Consider the following 25674-nt stretch of genomic DNA (forward strand, 5'->3'; position numbering starts at 1 on the left):
CCCAACCTTTCTCCTACTTCTGAATTTCCCTTACCAACTACAGTTAGAACAAAAAAAGTAATAAAGAGCACGTTGTCGGCTCCCAGAGAAACCAACAAAAAATTAGTCAATAGAAACACTGAAACGTTCTTACCTGTCTAAAGCCATCAGAAAAGTTGTTCTTGTAATAACGTATGAGTGACTTCCAGCTGTCCATTACTAGACCCCACTGAGTTCTCTTCCCAGTTCTAAATTATACAATAACAATAATAATATTTATATTATATTAAAAAATAAAGTAAAGTAAGCATCTCCAAGGAGAGATTAGAAAAGATCAGTCCTAAATACTTGAGGGTATCCAAAAAGGAATTTATAATATGCCCTTTCCATCTGCCTCTCATAACTTGGATAATCAGATCAGGAACTGGCCTGAGATTGGCAGGTGTGGTGTTTTGAGTCTTCTTCCCCAAGAGTCACAGAACAGGCTTCAGGTCCTTGAGGAAAGACTGCAGCCTTTTGGCCTTTTAGCTACGACCATCTTCCTTCCACAGGCTCAACCCAGTCTCTTACCCTACCCTACCTTCTAGGTAAGCAACCTAGGATAGCAGAGCCCGGGGGTGACCAAAGCGGATCCACTACAAGGCCCCCTACTTTCAAACAGAAAACACTCCACTAGCAGTGACAGAGATGGCTTGGTTTTCTGGATTCTGTTTTTTTTTTTTTAACTGGTTAAACTGTTGCAAATGGCTTTGAGAGTCCAGTTCAGATGACTGAGTGGGATACACATTCTTAAAATAATCATAGTTCATGCATTTCCTTCGATAACACCAGTGTAAGAGCATCAAGCTACAAAAAGGGAGACCTGCATTCAAGTCTTCACTACAGCATGACACATGCTGGCTGTCTGGTTGCCAGTCATTTTTTCTCAGCCTGATCCAGGGTTGTCAAACGTACGGCCCCACAGGCCGGATCTGGTCCCTTGAGAGCTCTTATCCAGCCCATGAGCCAGCCGAGGCAGCCACACACACCCAGTCCCAATCTGGGCTGGCAAGGCATCACCCGGCCCAACCAAGTGACATTTATGTCATATCTGGCCCTCGGAACAATTGAGTTCGACGCCACTGGCCTAATCCACCCTGTCAGGGTTGTTGTGAGAAAAATGGGGGGTGGAGACCATGCATGCCACCCCAAGCTCCTTGGAGGAAGGGCTGGAGAAAAAAATAGCAAGTATTATATACTGTTTATATTTGCTCAATAGCAACTACAGCAGCCCGCTTACTGTAGGGGCTGTGGCTTAGTGGTAAAGCCTCTGCTTGGCATGCAGAAGGTCCTAGGTTCAATCCCCGGCATCTCCAGTTAAATGGACTAGGCAAGTAGGTGATGTGAAAGACCTCTGCCTGAGACCCTGGAGAGCCGCTGTCGGTCTGAGGAGGCAATACTGACTTTGATGGACCAAGGGCCTGATTCAATATAAGGCAGCTTAATGTGTACGTAAGTGAATATTGAGACGCTTTAACTAAAGTGTCATTGGTGGGCTACGAAGCAAGATGGGTTCAAACTTGCCTTGTGTAATCTGTCTTTAAGGCACCCGTTCCAGCATACTGTTTGGCACAAGCGTTTGCATTGTCAGCCCATGCTGTGAACAGAAAACAGAAGGTTTATAAGTATACAGGCAGAAAGAGGGAAAGTGAACAAGTAGCCCATCATGTTGTTGTTGTTTCTGCTGGTCAGTGACTGTATTAATAAACTACTACTGCCCCTCATGTTTTACCTGGCAAACTAGACAGAAACCTACCATTTTTATAAACTTTTTCAAATTCTGCTTGCTCTTCAATTCTCTGGCCAACGTGCAACACACCTAATCTCTACAATGAGAAAAGAGAAAGGAGCACTTAGAAATTCATTAGAAGTGTCACATTTTAGTTGCGTGCAGATAAGAGCATTTTTGTCAGAAAAAGCATGTTCTCATATATTTCTAGCATATCTCCTTTCATGGTGGCTATTCTGGGTGGGATCCAACCAGCTTTTACACTCGATCTTGTCCAGGTCTCTCTTCCCTGCAAGCCCTGCCCTGTGCGGCATTAGTTCTCCAACATGGTCTTCTGGAGGACAAGAGAAGTCCCTCCTCCCTGGTGCCAGAGAAGGGCTGGTAGGCTTAGGACCCTCTAATAACGCACCAACTATTTGCCTTTACATGGATCTGAGAGAAAGATAAGGTTAGGAAGAATCTCAACCTGCAGCTGTGCTTGGAGAGAACGGCGGGCCAGAAGGCTCTGAATCACATTCGTCCGATCCAGGCAGTCCATACAATTGCTGCGGAAGATTCCTTCTTGCTGTATGACCACCTTGCCATCAGAGTCAACTAGAAAGTAGCTGAAACACACAATGCAACTTGGGTCAGAGTGCACAATGCCTCACGACCTGCAGGGCCACTCTGGAGCTGGAAAGTTCCTGTGGCTGTTAACGCTGATGAAACAAATTAACACTCTTGGCTCTCAAAGTATTCCCCCCAGGCTCCACAGTGTTACCACCAGTCAATACGGGGGGAAATGGATTTTGCTTGAATTACTGAAGCTGGAAATGACTAGCCATTTAGGTCCTATGTTGCTTTGACATGTGACAAGATTTTCTTACCCCCAAAGTTATGGCCTAAAGTCAAAGAATTACAAACCATGTTCCCTGAGTCCAAGGAGATTCTGGACCGTCACATCTTGACCCCCCACATTCCCCATTGCCACTTTTAAAACCGAAAGCGATTTGTGATACGGCATGAAGGCCTGCTGCTTAAAGGGAAGACACAAATATCCTACTGCGAGCACGCAAACCCCATCCGAGGAAACTGTGGCTTTGGCTCAAGGCCGCAACTGGGGGGGGGGGGGAAGGAGGGCAGCCGCTGCCCCTGTGGCATGTAGAGAAGGCGGCAGAACTGCCACAGGGGCAGAAGCTGCCCTCCTCACCCCACCCCACCCAGTTATGGCCCTGCCTTGGCTAACATCCTGGGTGTTTTCTGGGGCAAAAGCAGATCATGGCAGTACCAAATAGCTGGTTATATTTAGCAATCTTGGCACAGATCCAACAAAGTTGTGACTAGGCCCAGTTAACGTTGCTTTCAACGATACTAACTACAGGACTCAACTTTGCTAACTATCCTGGGGATATTTTAAAAGGAGGTAAGATTAATTCTGTCTTTTAGGATTGCGGGTGCTCCGATTCATCCCTTTGGTTTTCCCAGCTTTAAGGAATTCTTGCTGCTAGGGTTGGTTTTTCAGCACAATGGCACTTTGCAAAACACCCACACACCTCCAGAGCTTAGATTTCCATCACCTATACAATAAGGAGTTTTATTAAGCAACTTCAGTTAAATGCTTCCTCCTGGTCTGCCAGCAGAATTGAAAGAAGATTTAACAAAACATCAGGTAGTATCTACGGGCAGGATTATCTCTGACTGCTCTGCAGCTGAGTCTTTCTGATATATCAAAGATGCAACAGTTTAAAAGAAAATTTCCCTCTCTAGCTAATAAATCCCCCCCCCCCAAATCAAAGAAGTTCCTTTCCACAGGGGATACTTAATCTTATTAAAACAAGGACGTAACTTTGATCATTTCTAGCTGCTAACTGAAGGGAATTCAACTATCAGGAAATTCAAATAATGGCATGAAAATGCTAGCTGAATGATCAATTGCAACAGCATTATGTCTTGTTATTTCATATAACTCTTGTCAAATTTGAGAAGCACACCATGCAATAAATAGGCTGTATCTTGAAAAAAGCTGGTGTGGCAAAGTTCCACCATCGAAAGATCTTTACACGAGCTGAGCAGAACCCTCAAAAGCTCTTTGGAACCCAGAACTAGACAAATTCAAAAGGAACCGATCTCCAGTGACTTTCAACAGAATTTAAATTCAAGTAAGTGGTTTGGGATTAAAGCACAGGTCAACTGAACCTGCAGTATTACCAGAGCAATGCAATTTTCATTAAGCATAAAGCAACAAGTTTATTACTGGTATGTGCTGTGCAGAATCTAGTTATTACGTAACTTCTACTAACCACAACAAAATGCCTGCACACTGCAGTTGAATATATTACCCAAATTCATCTTGTTGTTCGGTTAGTCGATCCAATAAAATCTGGAGCCGATCCCACCTCATGTGACTGCATTCTTTATGGAAATCAAATGCTACGTATCTGGGGCAAGAGACAACATACATGCATATAAGTTAGCGTACTCACTGATAGTATTTCAGTTAGCAGAAAACACATGAACACATGAAGCTGCCTTATGCTGAATCAGACCCTTGGTCGATCAAAGTCAGTATTGTCTTCTCATACCAGCAGCGGCTTTCCAGGGTCTCAGGCAGAAGTCTTTCACATCACCTACTTGCCTAGTCCCTTTAACAGGAGATGCCGGGGATTGAAGCTGGGACCTTCTGCATGCCAAGCAGATGCTCTACCACTGAGCCACAGCCTTCCCCAAGTTTCTGCTAGCAGATGTGGAAAGAGAACAGCTGATGGACGGGGGTCTGTGTGTATGTTACTGAACTAGAAAAAGCACCCAGCCCGTTGCCTACCTAAGGAAACTTATTTAAGGCAAACTTTGCCAGCCTCACATGTAACACAATGTTTCCATGGAAATAACACTTAGGGTGCATGCATCCTTCCTGTGGTGGTCTCCAGAAACAGGTCTTTACTTCCTATCTCAGACCACTAGTACAATCCAAAGCAAAGTTACGCCTTTCCAAGTCCACTGACTTCAGAATAAGTCCACTAACGTCAATCGATGAAAGGTATACCTCTGCTTAGGACTGAGACCAACCCCCACACACACACACAAGTATCCTAAAACGCTACCAAATTAAAAGCCACATCATAGCAGTACTGCGAACCACAATCAACCACCTATGCATCGCCATGCAAATCCACCACTCTTAACTATCAGTTTCTTTAAGAACTTCCACATCATTCCGCGTAGACAGACAGCTTTGATGTCCTCTGCACTCCCCCCACAATCCCTGCTTCCCCCCATTGTGGGTCATCATTCTACTATACAGCTCCATCCCTCACTTTGGAGCTCTTCATAAGGGCTTGCTGAGAACTTGCACATGCCCATTTCATGATGGGTAGCCGTTTTAGTCTGTCTGTAGCAGCAGAAAAAAGCAAGACTCCAATGGCACCTTAAAGGCTAACAAATTTTCTGACAGCTCATGAAATTTTGTCATTCAAGGTGCTACTGGACCTGTGCTCTTTTCTACTGCTACAGACAAATACAGCTGGCTGCCCATCATGATCTATCTCCATGGAAGGTACCACATTTAGCTGTACAGAATGGAAATCCATCAACCTGTATCTGATGAAGTGAGCTGTGGCTCACGAAAGCTCAGACCCTGCCGGAAATTATGCCCATTTCCAGTAAAGGGACAGAGCTGTGGCTGTTATTTGCCATGCTAGGAAGGGCACTTCCACTTTCTAGGGGACAGGGGAACAAGTTTTGTCCCGGCTCTTATCTGGCTGCACATCTGCAGAGTAACCAGCTCCATTTGAAATCCTGGGGAGGGGGACCTTAAGAAGAGTTGCTTTTTATATGCTGACTTTCTCTACCACTTAAGGAGGAATCAAACCAGCTTAAAATCACCTTCCTTCCCCTCCCCACAACAGACACCCTGTGAGGTAGGTGGGGCTGAGAGAGTGTGATGAGCCCAAGGTCTCCTTCATGTGTAGGAGTGGAGAAACAAATCCAGTTCACCACATTGCTTCATGTATAGGAGTGGGGAAACAAATCCAGCACCAAATTAGCCGCTGCCGCTCATGTGGAGGAGTGGGGAATCAAACCAGGGTTCTCCAGATCAGACTCCACCGCTCTTAACCACTACACCACGCTGGCTCTCTGTTAAGTGTGTTAATCACACAGAACCTGACTATTCAGCTTTAATATACAGATATGAAGGCTTTTGACAGCCCAGTTCCAATGCTAATGCAAACAACTTTTCACTTGGCAAGTACCTGACCATTCCGTTTGCCAAGCTGTTCACCATTTGTGAGAACGTTTGTTCAAGAGGCTTTTCTGAGCCTTTCTGGTTAACCTGTGAAACAAGCACGCACAGATTATGTCAGGCAGCGACAAATGCATTCCTTTGAACTTCATTCCAGCTACGCAAATTAAGACCGTACCAGGTTAACGATCACTTGCTTCCCATAGCTAATGATCTGAGAGTCAAAGTGTCTTTGGAAGCCATCCATCTGAAAGAGAAGACAGTACATAGATGTATTCAATATATATATTTAAAGCCACATATTACAAGAATCCTTAAAAAAGGGAATAGGCAACTTGCTCAATATTGTGAGATCATGGCAGAGATCTTTCGAAAACTGATCCAACATGTCACTCTACTGACAAGTTGATTAAACACACTGTGCAGAGTTTTCATTAATATGGTAGATGCCAAGATTACACCTGTGAGACAAAACGCACTCAGTGTAGTTCAATCCTAACCTTGGCTAAGGGCGCAATCTTCCACCCACCCATCTGTTGCTTCTTCCAACTCCACAAAGGACACCTGTTTGCTCTGTCTCTCCAGGCTGCTGACTCACCTGCTCTGAAACCAGGTTGAAGGTGACACCTTTAACTAGGGTTGCCAACCTACAGGCGGTGGCTGGAAATCTCCCGCTATTACAACTGATCCACAGGCGACAGAAATCAGTTTCCCTGGAGAAAATGGCCGCTTTGGCAACTGGACTCTGTGGCATTGAAGTCCCTCCCCAAACCCCACCCTCCCAGACTTGACCCCTAAAATCTCCAAGTATTTCCCAACCCAATGCTACCTTTAACAGCCCAGTGGGCCAACTCTTTGAAATAAAATTCCTAGGACTGCAAACCCATGGCCAATTGACACACTGCTAGTGTGCATTTTCACCATGGGCTTTTTGAAGGACATCCAGCTGGGTGCTGAAGTTTTGTAGAGACTTTTGAAGAGTGCGTGCACACAGAGTTAATAACGATGGGACTGTTACTCTTACATGAACAGCTAACTCAGGCAATGCACTACTTTAATGTGAGTCCTGATGATAATGCAGCTTTGCTGCTACTCTTGAAATGGTCTAAAAATTTAGGGGAGGTGCTGTGGCTCAGTGGTAGAGCATCTGCTTGGCATGCAGAAGGTCCCAGGTTCAATCCCTGGCATCTGCAGTTAAAGGGACTAGGCAAGTAGGTGATGTGAAAGACCTCTACCTGAGACCCTGGACAATACTGACTTTGATGGACCAAGGGTCTGATTCAATATAAGGCAGCTTCATGAGTAGACAATGGTCGGACCAGGCACTGGCTTTGGTGCTGACTGGCTCCCTTCCCAAACTGTGCACCCACCCTAGTTGGATAAGAATTGAGCCTTCTCGATGGGAGGGCTTTCTTCTCTTGCACCTGCCAGGTAGCACCAGCCATCTCTTCTTTGAACTATACGCTGATCCTGGGCTCTGGAGTGGTTGTATGCATCTCAAACAGATATATAAAGGAAGTACGTAGCTACTATTATCTTAATATTTTAAAGAAGAGATTATTTTCCTCTAGTGAACATGCATCTGCAAAGCCAGTAACACAGCAAGTTTTAGTGTCCCTCACCTGTTGCATTTCATCGTTAACTTGGTTTTTCAAGCATAATGCTTCAAGCTTGAAAAGGGCTCCTACATCAGCCCCTCACCAAATCAAGCCTTCTGCAACCTTCAGAAAACAAACTGGCTTTCCAGGAAATCTTAGGCGAGACCAAACAGGAAGGCATTTTCCCACGTATCTACATAAATACAGACCAGGCTACATAGTAACCCACCCCATCAAAAATGGGGACAAATGAACGTACATGATTTACTGATTTGCTGATTTGTGGTGTTGGTTTATATCGGAGGTTTGGTCTCTGTGACCAGAAAAAAGGAATTGATCCACGTGTCTGGAAAACAAATGGGGCGGGGGGAGACAAGGAGGTGAAAACATAGTCGTGAGTATCAGCAGAGACTCCTAAATAGCCTCTGAAGAATCGAGGGGCCAAGACCACTCGTTGGCCAAACAAAAAACTAGTTGTGCCATCCAATATAAAAAGGGGGAAAAGCCTACCTGAACAAAAGAAGCTTTACTCCCATTGTAATGCACAATTTGTTCCGTTTCTACAAAGTTAGCTGCATGTCCTTCTGAATCGATACCTAATATGGTAAGAAATTCAAATTACAGCTCACTACCTTCAGCCCCGTCATTCTTCAAATCCTAGCCATACGTTATTTCTGCATGAGCTTCTGTTGCACGCTTTGACCAAGGAGAAACTAGAAAACTGAACAGTTATCACTGAATTGCCCAAAAAGTTAATGGGATATCAAGTCCAGCCCAGGCAGATCATTATGCTGTGTTGGTCACTTCTGGAAATGATGCCAACCTACTTTGAGAGTGTGTTACGAAATAGTGCCCGAATATCCCAACTCTCACACTTGGCACAGCAGCCACGGTAAGAGGGAGCAACTGGCATTCAGTGGTCATTAGGGGCATCTGAACATCCTGGGCAGGGATCCTACCTCCTGTTTTTATCTTTTTTGTTTTTAATTTATGCCTCCCGCTACTGGGATCAAAATGGCATGTGAGCCTTATTGGAACACTGGATTGCAGTAAGGAGAGATAAAGCAACTTGCACGAGGCAACCCAGTTTGCTTTGCGCCCAGTGAAGCTCTGGACTTGCAGTTTCCAGATCCAACAAGAAAAAGAGGGGGCTGCATCAAAACAAAACGAAGGCAAAAAAAAAATTGGTGCAAGGGAATTATATTTGAATAAATTCTTCAAATATAATTCCCTAGCGCAAGGGACAAGCACAAGCTTCTTCAGGGGGATCTTTGCTTGATTGCTTGCATGGGACTTGGAAGTGGAAAAAGGTCCCCCTGAAGAACCTTGTGCAAAATGCGTAGGGGTTACAGAATTTATTAAAATATAATTCCCTTGCACAAATTGTTGTTGTTTTTTGCCTTCGTTTCCAGATCCAAGCCACACTTGGCATTGGATAATTTCAGGTTTAAATTTACCACTTCTTCACTTTACCTTATATCTAAATACAAAAAATTCAATTGCAATGCACAAAGTTTGCTGTTTAGCTCAAAACATAATGAACCTTAACCTGCATACAGAGATGCTACAAATAACCAAAGAATTCTCTTCAGCAAAATCTGTATCTGTCTGCAGGAGACACCAGAACAAAATAGCCATTAACAACGTGCAAAAAACTGACTAGTTTCATACAGTAGATGCACATTTCTTACCTCTAACATAATAGCGCACACCAGCTCTGAAACAACTTCTTCGGGAAATAAGAATCCAGTCAAAATATTTTCCATTAATGGAGCAAGAGAACATCGTAATAACTGATACAAGGCAACATGTTAAGGAATGTATTTGCACAAACTCTACAGCGATACATTGCTCAGAATAAGAGGTAAGAATGACCAAGACATTATTGTTTTGGACCTGAAGAATACATCTTCTCTGATGACAACTTAATACCAAAATTTAAGAACCAGCAATTAAATTAGAAATATGCATGTAATTTTAAGGGGGAGCTATTTGCCTGGGAAGAGGCAGCAGGAAGAGGGGACATCAGTTTTTCTTACATTTCTAATTCAACAAAGGATTTAAAAGGAGATAGTTTTGTTGATATTAAAATACTTGACCTATAACGCAGATACTGACAGCATTACAGAGAGAAAGCAGTCCTAGATGGAGAGGAAGTAGTTCTAGATGGTAATTAGCACATCTTTAAGGAAGACACTCAAAGAACTTAAGTAGCTAAAAGGATAATTTATGTCTGTGCATGTTATAATTAATATATTATAGTAAATAAGGAGGAGCACAAGTTCTGGCAAAGCAGAAGTAAGTTGAGAAGGCAGGCTAAAAGTGAATCTGGGAAACATCCTGCTGGAAAACAAACATTTCTTCAGCTGCATCAGAAGCAAGGAAACCAGGGAGGCAATTGGACCATTAAAACAAGGAGGGAAAGGACTGCTAAAAGGAAAAGGGGGAGACTGTAGAAACGTGTTGGACAGATAACAGTCACTAGAATTTCTGTTTTAGGGGAGGGTGAAGAAATTAATCACGCAGAGATGGAGACAAAGTTTCAGGGATTAAAAATGAAAAAAGCAACACGTTACTGGGTCTGCAATTGCATACACTGAGGGTTTTAAAAGGAACTCAGATGTGATTACCGATCTCCAAACAAAAACAAGGAACTTGTTACTACAACTGGCCTACTTAGCATACAATTATAAAGTAGCAAACCTACTGCTGATTTTTACCAAGGGATTCAGAGAGTAACCTGGAAGTTACAGTTAGCCCAACATCTGTTAGAGATAAACTGGTAGAAGGCACTATTAAATACAGAATTATGAAGGATATGGAGGAAAAGGTTAGTTACAGAATCCATGCCAATTCTTTTTCACCAGGGTGTTAGCAAGCATGTGGATAAGGATAATGCAGTAGACATTATACCCCTAGATTTCCAAAACACTTTTGACTGAGTCCTACACCAAAGGCTCCTTGAGTAATCTCAGAAGTTGTAGGATAAGAAGACAGGTCTTCTTGTGGATTAGAAGCTAGTTAAACAGGAAACAAGAGGACAGGAGTGAAAGGACAATTTTCACAATGGAGATAAGCTAGCAGTAGTGCTCTATAAAGACCTTTATTGGGGACTGCTGCTATTTAATTTGTTAACCTGGATTCAGAGGTGAATAATAAGGTAGAAGAAAAAGAAGAGTTAGTTTTTATACCCTACTTTTTTCTACTGAAAGAAGTCTCAAAGTAGCTTACAATCACCTTCCCTTCCTCTCCCCACAACAGACACTTTGTGAGGTAGGTGAGGTTGAGAGAGCTCTAAGAGAACTGTGACTGGCCCAAGGTCACCCAATGGGCTGCATGTGGAAAAGTGGGGAATCTAATCTGGTTCTCCAGATAAGAGTCTGCCACTCATGTGGAGGAGCGGGCAATCAAACCATGTTCTCCAGATTAGAGTCCACCGCTCCTAACACTACCCCACACTGTATACTGCTATACCACGCTGACTCTGGTAGCCAGATTTGCAGATAACACCAAGTTAGTCAGTACTGTGAAAACCAGAAGATTGCAAAGAGCTCTGAAAGCATTTGCCGGAACAGGTGAGTGGGGAACAACATAAAAAATGAGTGAAATATGAGCAAGCATAAAGTGATGCACATTAGGATTTTTGCCACAAATCCATATATTCATTGACTGAGTCTGAAGTGGCAGGGAGTGACCAAGAAAGGGATCTGGGCATCAAAGTGAGTATGCTTATGAAAACATCTATTCACTGTTCAGTAACTGAAAGGAAATTCCATATCAGGGGACATTAGGAAAAGGATTGAAAATAGCACAACCAATACTGTAAAATACTTGCATAAATCTATGGTACAGCTATATTTAGAATATCACATGGTTTTAGTCTCACGCACACCCATCTCAAAAAGGCTATCATAAGAGTTTGAAAAGTTGCAGGATAACCAAGTTATCATGGGGAAAGGCTGAAGAATTTGGGCTTTGTTCTAAACTCTCCACATTATTGAGAACATAGCCTCAAAAGGCTGCTTTAAATTTTGCACTTCTATGTGTACATTACGCAGATATCTATCCATGACTTCAAGCTACTTTTGTGGAATCAATACAGCAGCAACAAGTTCACATATAAGGACCAAACAGTAACCAAATGGTATTATTGGCAGAATTATGAAAGGATACATCCATGCATAACTGGTGTAGCAAACCTATGAATCTGCAATACACATAACAAGAAATTTGGCACAGTTAAAGAGTCACAAAGATCAACCAAATAATAGACAACAAAAACAGAAATGGCAAGGACTGTGGAATTTTATGACAAAGCAACACACTGGGCATTAGCAGGGTCATATTTGCAAGAGAATGTGCTCTACTCATATTGTATGTACTTATTAAAGATACCTGCTCATACTGTACACCTCTATAGCCTTGTGCCTCAGGCAAGTACAGTATAATTGCTAAGTTTATCATTTAAAGTGCTTTACATAATATTATTTCATAGAATCACCTTATGAGGAAGATAGAGTTACCAGCCACACACTGTAGACAGTTGCAAAGCAAGGAGCATAGAGACACAAGGACAACAGGCACATATATGAAAAAGTCTTTTTCTGTTATAAGAACACTGCCTCAACACAGGCACTGATAATCTTTTAAGGGATTGCACGAAGCCAGCACTTAATGTGGGTATGGGAAAGAGCTCCTGGCAGCCTAGTAAGTCGAGGCCCAAGGTGAAGCTCCAACCAGGGACTTTCCTGGCTCATCTCTCACACCCAGCCACTGCAGTAACAATGGAACAAGAAGCTGATGCTGGTTAAATACCATTGAGTGATCAGAGTGGGGGCTATGGGGAAATGGCTGTACTCCTTACAGAAGCGAGAGTTTGCACTTGAACAAAGACAACTGCAGGATGGCTTAGTCTTCTCCAGAGGTTCCCAAACCTTTTGAGTCATGGAGCACTTTTCATGAGAGAAATTTGTCACAGAGCACTAATTTTCATCTAGCACCTATATACTAAACTGATTGGCAGTAGTATTTTTCTTTCTAGTCTCTTCATGGAGCACCAGGAGATGTTTCGCGGAGCACCAAGTGCTCCACGGAGCACAGTTTGGGAACCTCTGGTCTTCACAACCAATCATCAAACTGTAGGCTGCTAGTTCGGGAACCTCTGGTCTTCACAACCAATCATCAAACTGCTAGAAAGAATACTTTTGTTTCCATCAATAAAGATAACACAGCAATTTGTTGCAGTTTTACAAGCTGCTATTCTGTGAAACCAAAAGTCTTAATGAATTGTTTTAGGTTACCAGAAACTGCTGTGGAACTTCTAAAGATATCTGCGATGTCTTTCCAAAGAGCCATCATTTTACAGCTCTCATTAAAATATACTTGGAAAGTACATCATCATTATTAATTTGCTTGCTGCCTCTCCGTAGCTGAAAGGAATGAGGGTGTTAGCTGAGCTGAGAACTATCTATGCCAAGTCTTTGCCAGGAAACACTGTATCTGGCATGAATAATTGAAGACTACTCTTAACAAGCCGCACAAGGTGCTGATTGAATGAATGAATTTGTTCCACACAGCTAAATAGGCCAGCACAAGTTTAAGTTAGCATTTCTGTTGGCAAAAAACCCCAAAATTGAATCAGAAGGTATATCTAGCAAGCCAACATTTTATGAAGAACTCCTGAATTCTCACAGAATATATTTTAAAAACAAAAGTCTGGGAGGGCGTGGGGGTGGGTGGGGGGGAAATCGGTCATCTATCTGCTTTGGCAACTGCTGCTATAACACGAAGAGATTCATTCTCTTCTGCCAAGTTTCCTTCTTACATCTGGACCCGCCTCAGTTACCTCACAACCAAGCCAAGCTTCTTCACTTCCACCTAGATCACCTCACTCTGAGGGCCACAGCCTTCAGTTTTCTCTCCTGTCAACTTCCAGCTAGTCTTCTTCAACAACCTCCATAATCAAAACTGGCCTTGCAGCAATCGTATCTGAAGCAGCAGAAATAACGATAGCAGCTCCACGGAAAAGGGATCAGACACAACCAAGATAATGAACAGTATCAGCATAGTCTCAGAGAAGCTAAGGTTTTCTCACTCTCCCAATCCCCAACTGTCACTAGCCCTCTGTAGCAACTACACGCAGCACAAGATGCACACACTGCATTATTTATGGTCCGTATTTCTTTCCACCTCACCAGAATATTAAACAGGCATTTGTAAGACGTTACGTTGGTAGTAGGGTTTCTACTTCAATGTTTTTTTTACAACACTGATAGTAGACAATATTGAAGATGCCCAGTATTATCACTAATTTCTCCAGGTGTCAGAACCACATCAAGAAGAGCATCAAGAAGATCTTTTATTATCTGTATTTCAGAGACTACGCCCAACTAGATGATAATGTATATTACCTCAGGCTGAGCAGCAAATTCTCTAAGAAGATGTCCATTCCATACAAACCGTGGATCCGCCTGTAAGAAGTTGAACCATGAAATACAATTAAAATACAAAGCATCTCATTTTTTTAGAAATGTTTTAAAGAAAAAGCCAATACAGCTACTCTCCCACATAAGAGTTTTGAGAGACACTTGGTCTTGTCACAGAAACAATTTCTTGGGTCACAAAGTTTATTCCTGAACTGATTTAAAGGATAAAGAGTTGTGTTGCAATAGTATCTTTATGCCACAATTTGTATGTCACTTCTCCAGAGACTTGCTCAAGGTGGCTCACAAAGTAAACACACTTTGAATTGTGCCTGGAAACAAATGAGCAGCCACAGATCGTTCAATACAGCGGTAACACAATCCCTGCTTCCAGCCCCTGACAACAGCCCAAATGCTGCATTTTGGACCACTTTCAGTTACCAGGCAGTTTTCAAAGGCACTCCCACCTGAAGTGTGCTGCAGTAATCTAAGATGGATGTGATCACAGCATAGATCACCATGGCCAGATGACACTTTTCAAGAACTCGCCACAGCTGGTGTATCGGTCAAAGCTGATAAAGGTGCTACATATCACAGAGGACACCTGAGCCTCCAGTTGTAGGCCAGGATAAAGCATCACCTCGTAATTGCAAACCTGCTTGTAATGATTACTGGCTTCTGAAATGTTTATTAGTGAATAAGTCAGTGGTTTTTGTAAGTTGTGTATGTTGGTTGGAGTCCTAGAGGTAAGAAGGGGGGGAGAAAGAAGAGGTGGGATCTGGTAAGGTGCCCACTGATTGGTCATGGCGGGACTGCTGATTGGAGGAAGGAAAAAAAGGGAGTGGAGAGGCTGTTGAAGGGAGACGAGAGAAAGTTGTGGAGACAGTCTGAGGAAGCTGTTCGTTTGGTAGAAAAATATACAACCAACGAGAGTTCCTGTGTGGAATAAAGTAGTGTTTACAACTCCCTGAGTTTGGGGCTCATACAAGTGCACAAAGATAGAATCCTAGTAGGCCGTGTGAATTGCGGTGTCAGTGAAAAGTGGAATTCTAAGTGGACTGGCTAACTGACACCTCACCTACCACCCTAGGCATGTTGCAGCTGAAATATTTGGCAACGACGTTAACTGGAACTTAAGAATGGTACCTGACTGAAAACACCCAGCCTACTCCACAAGGAAAAATAAGGAGAAATTGTTTTATTTGGTTCAAAAACTTCTCTTTAATTTAGAAAAGGATCTGTAGCATCATCCCCCTAACCCACCTATGCCCAGCTATGTCACACGACTGGAAGAACAGAAATAGATTAACACTCTATTGATTTATTGATTAAGAGGGATAGAGAGGGAGTTGGTGAGGGGCATGCCTCTGGTGGCAGCAGAAACCCAGTTATTAGAAAAGTAAAGAAAAGTGATCTCTCTTTCAGCCCCTCAAAAGTCAAAAACACAACAACGTTCCTTCAGGGGATGTGCAAACCCCGCCCCCGCCCCCCAGAATGGGTTGATTCCCCAGTATTCAAGCAACTTTGTCACTGACAAACAGCACCGACATTTTGAGCCTCAGTTTATTGGCCCTTACTTATTCAAGACTTCCACAGACACACTTGACTCAGCTGTTAGGATAAAATAAGGGAAAGAGAGCTAGGTGTCATCTGTATATTGGTGGTACCTAACTCCAAAGCCATGGACAAACTCTCCCAATATGTCCAACGGTATGGGAAACAAGATGGTCCCCACAGCATACATAACCCTGGGTCAACAATCAGTCCCCCAACATCACCTTCTGGAGACAGCCAGTCATATAGGAGGGGAACCACCAAAGCACAGTGCCCCAGCCTTCCTGAGAACCATGTTAAAGTTCTATAATCAGAAAGTTCTGTTTATGGGGCAAATAAGACGTAAAAGGGGGAACCCACTGCTCAATGTCACACAGCCAGCACCCGCTTGAGCACTTTGCCCGAGAATGGAATACAGGCCACCAGGCAAAAATTAGATCCAGGGATACCTTCTTCAGAATCGGTCTTATGACTGCTGCTTTCAGATTGGTTGGGACTACACCCTCCCACAGAGAGGCATTTATTATCTCCTGGACCAACTTAATCAACCTGACTCAGCTAGATACTATGAGCCATGAGGCTCAAACGTTGCTCCTGTATGTGGAGGGCCACACACTTTAATCCAACTGCATTCTGCTACTGAACTACCAACTACGGCATGTAAGTCAGAGCAGATACAAACTATTTTATCCACAAAATGCATTGGGGGTGGGGAGGAAACAGCAGCAAGCTTGCACATTCTCCACATCTACATCCTCAAGGAGACAGAAGCCCTTCACAAACTGGAGAAGTTCCACTGGATGGCACTATGTGAACTCAAGGGCAGTGGTGAGAGCCTACTTTGCTTTCGCAACATGCTCTCGCTTGTATTCGGTCACATTCTCTTTGAGGGTTCCTCCAATTGTGTGCTACCACTTCAGCACCCTGGCCCTCCTCAATAAAATGGGGGGGGGCTCTTTAGCAGTTCATAGGAGGAGAGTCTATTATATGTTTACATCACCATTCATGCAGTGAAAATGTACATTTCTCTAAAATCGTCAAACATCCTTACCCTCTCCAGCAAACTCATTTCTTGAAAATCGGGACTCGTATTAGCCAACCGTTGCAAGGAGTGCGTTAAGTCATACGTTGTAGAGAAATAAAATCCATCCACACTTAACACATGGCTAATCATTGCTAAAAAGGCCTTATTGTCCTGCAACTATAAAGAAAAGGAATAATTTACAGGTTTATTAAGCTTTCTCTAACTTCCTTTTTCCCCCTGCCAATGAACACAAGATTCCCATAATATCATACTTAAAAGATCATGCAGAAAATCTTGAGTCCTTCTTTCATAATAGGAACAACAGCAATAGCTGCATTCTGCTGTTTTGATATAGCCCAACTCTGCCCCATTAATGGTCAGCGGAGAAACATATCACTCATTTCGGCATTAAATCAATAGCAGGCAAACAATGCATAGTGTACCAACATATGCATATTTTATAAAAAGTTAAAACGTTATCCCTTTGTTGATGATTCCATTTATTTTTTGCTCCTGTTTGCTGGTCCATTACCAAAAAGAAAAAGAAGGCTCAAACGTGACATGATCATTAAGCGTTATTGTATTTACTCAAAAGGAAAACTAACATTGTTGAGGCTTTTCGCAGGTATGCCATCAATAAAGAGGGAGGTTGCGTTACACTCCCACACAAAGTTAAAAGTACACACAGTAATTTTAAAAATTCTGTTTATTGTTGTACACTGTTTATATTTGTATACACAATAAACTGTACAGTGTACTGTTTTTAAAAAGTTAGTATTATACTCATCTTCCTGTCAGGTAAATAGAGTAGATTCAAAGCTTCAGACAAAGCTCCAAGATTATGACCAGAATCCAAAGGACCCATGCATAAGTTCTCGCGTGGGGAAAGGAGTCAAATGTGCTAGTTTTCCTTACCAACTTCAGATTCTGCTCTATATATTCTTAGCCTTCAGGAACAACATTTCAAGGCGCACGGGAGCAGAAAAGCAGCCCTTTTGCACCCCAACTTAAAGAGTGTCAAGCTCATAAAAAGAGTTAACTTATTAATAATTTTTTAGCTCTCATGTTTATTGAATGAGTTTTGAGAACACAGATTTTAAAAAGGATCTACATTTGTAAAATATCTTGCTGAGATTTCCGAAGCGGTCAAAAGGAATTTTTCTATTGACAAATCTACACCAACCTGAATATCAGTTAAATGTAACATTGTCTTTTTGTAAGAGAGGATGTCAAAGTCTGTTGCTTTCCAGACTGCATGGTTGAAGAATTCTCCAACTTTTTTCTTTTTTGTTATTACAATAAGGTACGTGCCTGTTTTAAAAAACAAAAACAAACAAGCAAAAAACCCAGACACAATTCAGTTACAGGAATTGCTTTTTTTAAGTAAAAGCAAAATCTAACTAGTTGTAACCAGTTGCAGTTTCAGTGCAAAAAGTGCAGATGAGCATTTAGGCTTAACTTGGTTGTAACTTTCAGCATATCTTCAAGGCAGCTGTTAATAGCTGCAGCCAACAATATAAACTGGGTAGGCAAGTCCACTGAATTCAATGCCCTTTTCCCTCAGAGAATAGTCTTTTGCTATCACATTCTCAAGAGTCCCCTCCCCACACACACACACACACCACAACCATGGAACTGGACTTAATTCATTTGTATCACAAATCACAGGTCGTTTCATACCCCTTGGGAATAAATGCAAACAGGATTCTATTGCTTCCTGTTCCAGTTTTAATGAGATTCATGGTTACCTCAATTTAAGACATCAGTTTCACATTCCAATCAAGGATGGGCACTCCAGGAGACTGCAGGTGGGGGCCCTGCAAATTTCAATAGGCCTCTGTGCTATGAACTCCCTCCGCTTAGAAAAACTAGCACCATAAGGGACAGAGATACTCACCCTGATGGATTATGCATTTTTTCCTTTTGAACTACACAGGAGAAATGCAATAGTGTGGGCAATACCCAATTTTCAGCTCAAAGTGGTGCAAACCCAGACGAAATGCACCATATAGCCATCTTAAATTTCTAATCTGGGTCTTTATATAGGACCTTCTTAACAGCCAGGTTGAAGTTCTATAATCAGAAGGGGGGAAATCCACAGTCCCAGAGCCAGGCTGCTGCTTTCAACATTTGTTTCCCAAAGTTCAGCCAGATTGGAGGGGGGGGGGAGATTAGCACCTTTGATTATAGACACAAATGAATACACATATAAACAACACATGGATCTCGTTACGTCTAATTTAACCCTAATTCATCTCTACATCACTGGAACTCAGACTATTTTCCTTCCTCTGTTATCGAAAAGCATGGCCAAGTTTGTGTAATGAAACCAAATGTTAAACATTTAAGGTACATCCCACATTGCAAGCACATACTTTCCACAGAATCTACTGCATGCTCACTCACTGACACATACCTTCCCTCTCCTCCTAAATCAGTTATTAATGTATTGATGCTAATGATTTCACTCATCCAGAAAATCTTACCTGCCACTAGACGGATTGTTCCCAAAATACCATATATTTGCCTGGTAACAGCTGAAGGCGGAATATCTTTCTTAACTGCAAAGGAAAGACATCATGAGCAGCATTAGGACTGTAACACAGGCAGCCCAGCAAGATCCAACTGCAAGTCTTAACCAAATTATGCGTGCCAAGAGCATTTTCCTAGAACCAAAATCAAAAGTGTACAAGAATGCTTAATCAACATTTTACTTATTTAGTAATGTTGTGATCATTCATGCAGTTCTCATAGTAAGGTGGTTTGCCAATAGAAATCAAAATAAAATTCTCTTTGGGATGCTAAGGCTTCAAGATCAAAAGCTGTACCAGGTAGCACCCGATTCCAATACTTCTATACACTTTCTAGTTGACCTTGGAGAAGGTTTGCGGAGGGTTTCTGTTTATTTTTGGCTCAGCGCTGAAGGCTACAGAGTAAAGCCAGAACATAACTGGAGAAGTAATAGGGGATGAGGGAGCAGGCACGTGAGAGAGAAGGAAAGTATTCTCTTTCTCTCCAAGCTATGGAAGGTCTTTAAATCACTAAAATATGTAGCAAGTCTATTAATATTAACATTAATAGCATGGTGTAGTGGTTAAGAGTGATGGTTTGGAGCAGTGGTCTCTGATATTGAGAACTGGGTTTGATTCCCTACACTTCCACATGAGTGGCGGACGCTAATCTGGTGAACTGGATTTGTTTCCCCACTCCTACACATGAAGCCAGCTGCGTGACCTTGGGCACACTCTCTCAGCCCCACCTACCTCACAGGTTGTCTGTTGTGGGGAGGGGAAGATAGGTGATTGTAAGCCAGTTTGATTCTCCCTTAAGTGGTAGAGAAAGTCAGCATATAAAAACCAACTCTTCTTCTTCTAATAATAATATCCATTTTAATCCTTTAGAATATCTGTTGGTGAGTGGAAAGTGCCATCATGGCCGACTTATGGTGACGTCATAGGGTTTTCAAGGCAAGAACCATTCAGAGGTGATTTGCCATTGCCTGCATCTGCATAGCAACCCTGGACTACCTTGATGGTCTCCCTTCCAAGTACTAATCAGGGTCGACACTGCTTCACTTCTAATATATGACCAGCCTGGGCCATCGAGATCAGGGCTTAACATATCTACAATAGTCTAAAACTAATTTTTAAATTATATTACCCTGGAATGCGATAATGGCTTGTGTGTAACTCATCAACGTTCTTTCCTTCCTTGAGCAAAGATGCATTCAATCCTGTACTCTCTCCTGCTATTGACATAATGCAGCCAGGAAGTATGATGCTAACTTCAAGCTAATAAAATTCCCTTGCTATTCAAGAAGTTTGCCAAAAACATTCAAAAAAGGCTGCTGGCACAAGACCCACTATTTAGGCAAAACAAATTTACCAGAACACAACCCGGAGGTATATGTATATATTAAACCTGAACAGGTGTTTGTTTTAATGTTGCTGACAACTCTATCGTAGCTGTCGATAAAACAAACGCTACACTAGACAGTGTTCAAGGGGATAAGAAATACCTGTAAGAGTGACCTCTGTGGAGACTCTGTCAATGGCCAGTACATCATTGGCTCCATCATCACAAGCTTCCACATAAAACTTCTCTGGCGTTATGTGCCTAAAATGAAAGAGGCATAGAACGGAGCATCACTAAACAAGGAATCAGATTTATTAATATGGCAAAGCCATTAAAATATTCATATAAATTACAAGATAGAATTAAAAGATACAGTATCTAAAACTATGGAATATATAATTCTTAAATAAACTGAACAAATTACTATTAGCTAAAATCCTCAGGTTAATATAAAATTTCCCGTTTTAGGTTAGATTGCCAAGCCCCTGCTTTGTCTGACAGATCTTGTATATTGCAGCACAGAATTTAGCCACTTGTTTCATTGTCTGGGCTGACCCTTCCCATAGGAGATTCCTCAACCTCCCTTCCTCAGCTGTCCTTTGTTAGATTAAGGAGAGGGGAAATTAGCTTAAATCTTGCTTCCTCATAGAAAGGGCATCTGAAGAAAACATGCGCAAGGAGTCTAAAATGCCACGGAGCAGCACGAGTCATGTTGCTATTGGTCATTGGAACCAAGACTATATATCTGTTTTGGAAGACAACAAACAAGAATCAAAGAATTCCCATCAGCTACTGCAAAAAAAGTTCAAAGCGCTTAGCGGCAAAAAATTTAATCTAAAATACAAGCAGCTTTCAAAACTGGATGAAAAGCTGTGAAGCAAGAACTACTAGAGAGCAAAACACACCACCAGAGCAAATGTACATTTCTACAATGCCATCTCCTGCTGTCCCTCGTCTTCCAGTACTAATGTGCTACACCAAACTTTCCCCACAGCCTGCCTGCTCTTTAAAAAGAACTAGGTTATCCAATATGCTGACAGCAGTTGTGACCAGAGGTTCATTTTACCAGCTCTGACCAATTTGTCAGCTAGGTCCCATTACTAAACCCAAAAGACAGTAACCCCAATATCACGAAAGCAGCTTCCCCACAGCTCACACATCCTCCTATCGCTTCCGCTGGGACTCAGGTGAAAGCTTTTCTATTCGCTAGGCCTTTGAACGGGAGTCTAATCCTAGATCTGACTGGTTACGCTGCAGATAGTTTCAACAAGCTGTGAGAATTTTGCAACGAACCTGCTCGACATCTCGTCTGAACTCTCTTGACTACATGTGAGGCAAGCTCCTGATTGGTTCACCTCGACACTCCCTGGGGATGTCTGTTGCAAGCACAGTACTGTGCTGTGCTAAGCAGCTTTGCAGCTGTGCAGTAGCAGCTCGACTGCTGCAGGTGCTTTTGTCCAGTATGCCTGGGGGGGGGGTTGGCACGTTTGTCATTAAATTCAGCTAAAGGTGAAATACATGGAGTTGTTTGACATACATTCCCTTTTCACATCCATGCAACCAACGCATCCTTTAAAGAAGCGACATCTAATAGTTTGCTTTGCCTGCTTTTTGTACCTGTATAGTCAATGGTATCTACTTAAGAAGTGATCACAATTAATGATTGCAAAATTAGCTACATTGATAAGCAGATAATGAAGGAACAAAGACACTGTAAGTAGTAGGTCCCCAATCATACCTCAAAGCTTTTTTTTTTCCATTTTACTATTTCCTCTGTTAAAAATTAGAGGCAAGAACAGCAAGAAAGTCTCTGAGAAATTAATGTAATCAGGCAAGTGGACGTACCCACAACTTCTTTGCCCACTCCTGGTTTTCCTAACCTTGCCCTACTTTTACCTCCTACCCCCCACCACTCTTTGTTCTATCCCCTCTATTCTGTGCTGCTCCCTTTCTTGTCCCCCCCCCATACTGGCAGCTGCGGCTTCCAAGCTCTCCTTTGCTCTATGGCAGCCCCCACGGCTCTTCCACACGCCAGTTCCCAACTCATTCTGCTCTCCCATCTCTTGGTGGAGGTGAAGCAACATTAGGTTTTTGTATAATTCATTTTGCCCAGTTTGGGCTGTAGTAACCCAAAATGCCATCAGGATTTCAGGGTCCTCCAGCTCCCAATGTCTGGGCAGGCTTTGAAACTCCGTAAAGGTAGAAGAAAGTAGGGTATAAAAACCAACTCTTCTTCTTAGTCCTGGCAAGAACTAGGCCTCTTTGGTGCTTGTATATGGAATCCCCACAGGGAACTTGCAGCTGGTGTTCTGTTGCAAGTTCCGGGGGCAATCACATGGCAAAAGTAACATGTAGTTTCGCCCTGAGCGATACAAGACGAATGGAAGAAAGAATTACTTTGAGGAGCTGATTTAGGAGACAGGAACAAAACATCTCAGCTATGAGTTGGATCCAGACAACACTTCCCTCTAAAATCTCACCCAATTCCCATCCTTTCTACAGCCACCATCTTACAAGGCTTTCGCCCACACAGGTCCCATGATCCCCAATATAGCTTTCTTTGGTGGTCAAAGGGGAACTGCTTCTCCCGTTTTCACCAGTGGAGAAGCTGGCTGGAGCCAGCCCTATGTTAAGGAAGAATGTTGAAAATTCGAGGTTTTGTTCCTTTGAGGAGTAGGAGGAATAAAAAAAAAACCACCCTCCATTTGTGAGAGCTTCAGACATCTCTTGGCATAATGGATGACAGATCTCTCATTACAAGGCACTCAGAACCACAGGAAATACTCCTTTGCTGACAGGGGAGAGGGAGGGGGGAGAGGGGGAGAGAGGGGGAGAGAGGGGGAGAGAGGGGGAGAGAGGGGGAGAGAGAGAGGGAGAGGGAGAGGGAGAGGGAGAGGGAGAGGGAGAGGGAGAGGGAGAGGGAGAGGGAGAGGGAGAGGGAGAGGGAGAGGGAGAGGGGGAGGGAGAGAGAGAGAGAGAGAGAGAGAGAGAGAGAGAGAGAGAGAGAGAGAGAGAGAGAGAGAGAGAGAGAGAGAGAGAGAGAGAGAGAGAGAGAGAGAGAGAGAGAGAGAGAGATCTATCTCCCTCCAGTGGGATGGGTTCCAGAAATGTTCCTCTGGTGGAAAATTTAGTCTGAAAGGACTAATACTTTTTAATAAGTCATTCAGACTACATATTCACCTACCCGCTTTATGCATTTAACCAGAGGAACTTTAGCCCGTGAAAGCTTATGAAACAAACTTTACAATGCTTCAGGACTGGGTTTCTGCAAACTAATGCAGCTTAAACCCCTGAAATGATCTTACTGGGTGCTTGAACAAAAGGTTGTTGTTGTTTTGAATCTCTCACCCTCCAGGTTCAGCAGATGACCCCGCATTCTGGTATGATGAGAGGGGGAAGAAAAGCTTCGCCATACCATGCATAATTTTATAGACCTCTATCATGTCTCCCATCAACCGCCTTCTTTCTAAGCTAAACAGCCCTAAGCGTTTTAACCGCTCCTTGTAGGGCAGTTGCTCTAGTTCCCTGGTCATTTTGGTTGCTCTTTTCTGCTCCTTCTCAAGCTCTGCAATATCCTTTTTTAGGTGGGGTGGCAAGAACTGTACACAGTATTCCAAGTGTGGTCTCACCATAGATTTGTACCAGGGCAGTATGATAGCAGCGGTTTTATTCTTTATTCCCTTTAAAAAAAAAGGCACCTTGCTCTTTTTCCGATTAGGGAAACTGACATTATGGATTCACTTTCTGATGCTGTAGTGTTATGTAAAGGTAGCACAGTATTCAAAAGCATTTAAAAAACCTTTTAGCACTTGCTGCCCCTGCTTTGCTTTCAATAATATTTTGATCAGGAATGCACAAAACTATTCCAATATAGGAAACTCCTCAATGCCAACTATCACATATTGGGGTAAAGTGAACCCAAAAAGACATGCTGCGCCATACAATAAAGCACGCACCCTCAAGGTAATGTTTAAAAGAACGAGGACAAACTGTATTAAGGCCTGTGCATTATTCACATGGACAATTCAATGTAACAGTTAACAAATTTCAATTCCATTCAAGCTCTCCATTTAGCAAGTGCCAATTTAAGCTCATCTCTATACTCCTACTAGGGTGGCTGACTTTGTGGCCGTCCCTCTTTTTAACTGCATCAGGAAAGACCCCCCCAGTCCATCAAGAATCTAGACATACGCCCATTAACTCATTTAGCAGCAGACACCCTTTGCCCTGCATTAAACATTAAATGTAATAGTTGCTGATGTCACTGTAAACAAAATCTGTAACTATCTGGGCGACCCTTAAGATTCCAAACAAAAGCTAAGAAGAACGATACAGTCTTTTGAGAAGACACTCATCTACATTGCAGTAACAGCAACAAATATTCCTTAAAACAGCTTAGACTTTAATTTCAGTTACAGTGGTACTAGATAGATTTTACTTTCCTCTCCCATTTCTTATTTATCAGTTGATCCGTTAATTAAAGGGCCAGGTGTATCAAAAGCTAGGGCTGGCCAGTTTGATTCGTTGTATACTCCCTTGGGCTGCGTTAATCACGGGGAAAAAAGTAACTGACAACCTTTGAGGTTTTTCTTAAACCACAACATAATAACATTCCGTAGAGATTTACGATGAGAAATAAACACAAGACCAATTACTTTCCAACATTATTCTATACAGAAACATGTGTGTGTATATATGCGTATTTATATGCATATGTTTATTTCTGTTACACAAGAGACCTACAAGCAGCTCACAAAAATAAAAAATCAATTCTCGAAGACCCGCAGGAAAAACAGTAGCATCCATCAACAGCAACCATTATAAAAATCCTAAATCCAGCAAACCCAAGAAAAAATCATGGCTTGTTAGAATACTAACATTATTATTCTCTTCAGAAACACCTGACATATCAGGTAAGATAAGCCTTTACTGGATGCTTCCTACTAAACCATCTTACGGTAAGTAGCGACCCCCATACTGTGGTAGCAGACTTGGGGAAGGGCTTGAATATTTGACAGGCATTAAGATAATTCTCACCCCAACTGCAACCCTTCACCTGTTTCCAATCTGTTTTCTTCCCACAAGGAATCTAAGAGGAAAGGCTTCTCTCTTTAAAGTATAAACATGGTATGCGTGGCTCTTTCTTTTTCATTCCATACCACCCAATGATATGATAAAAGGTGCCTGGCAAGACCAGGCCAGTGATCCATATAGTCCAGCATACTGTTTCACAGACTGACCAACCAGTTGCCCTG

The 25674-nt window shown here is 42.5% G+C and overlaps 1 protein-coding gene across 1 annotated transcript in view; it reads right to left on the minus strand.

The window, feature by feature from the left end:
• SACM1L (SAC1 like phosphatidylinositide phosphatase) overlaps positions 1-25674 on the minus strand; it is a 40275-nt gene that overhangs the window by 8304 nt on the left and 6297 nt on the right. The window contains 16 exon segments of the mRNA XM_056857951.1: positions 134-227; positions 1543-1615; positions 1775-1844; positions 2214-2352; positions 4066-4164; positions 5977-6056; positions 6145-6213; positions 7824-7910; positions 8075-8160; positions 9256-9357; positions 11738-11771; positions 13975-14034; positions 16592-16741; positions 17748-17875; positions 19051-19125; positions 20583-20680. Coding sequence (XP_056713929.1) covers positions 134-227; positions 1543-1615; positions 1775-1844; positions 2214-2352; positions 4066-4164; positions 5977-6056; positions 6145-6213; positions 7824-7910; positions 8075-8160; positions 9256-9357; positions 11738-11771; positions 13975-14034; positions 16592-16741; positions 17748-17875; positions 19051-19125; positions 20583-20680 — 1444 coding nt within the window.

Source organism: Euleptes europaea, chromosome 11 (genome assembly GCF_029931775.1).
Source record: "Euleptes europaea isolate rEulEur1 chromosome 11, rEulEur1.hap1, whole genome shotgun sequence".
Lineage (NCBI taxonomy): Eukaryota > Metazoa > Chordata > Lepidosauria > Squamata > Sphaerodactylidae > Euleptes > Euleptes europaea.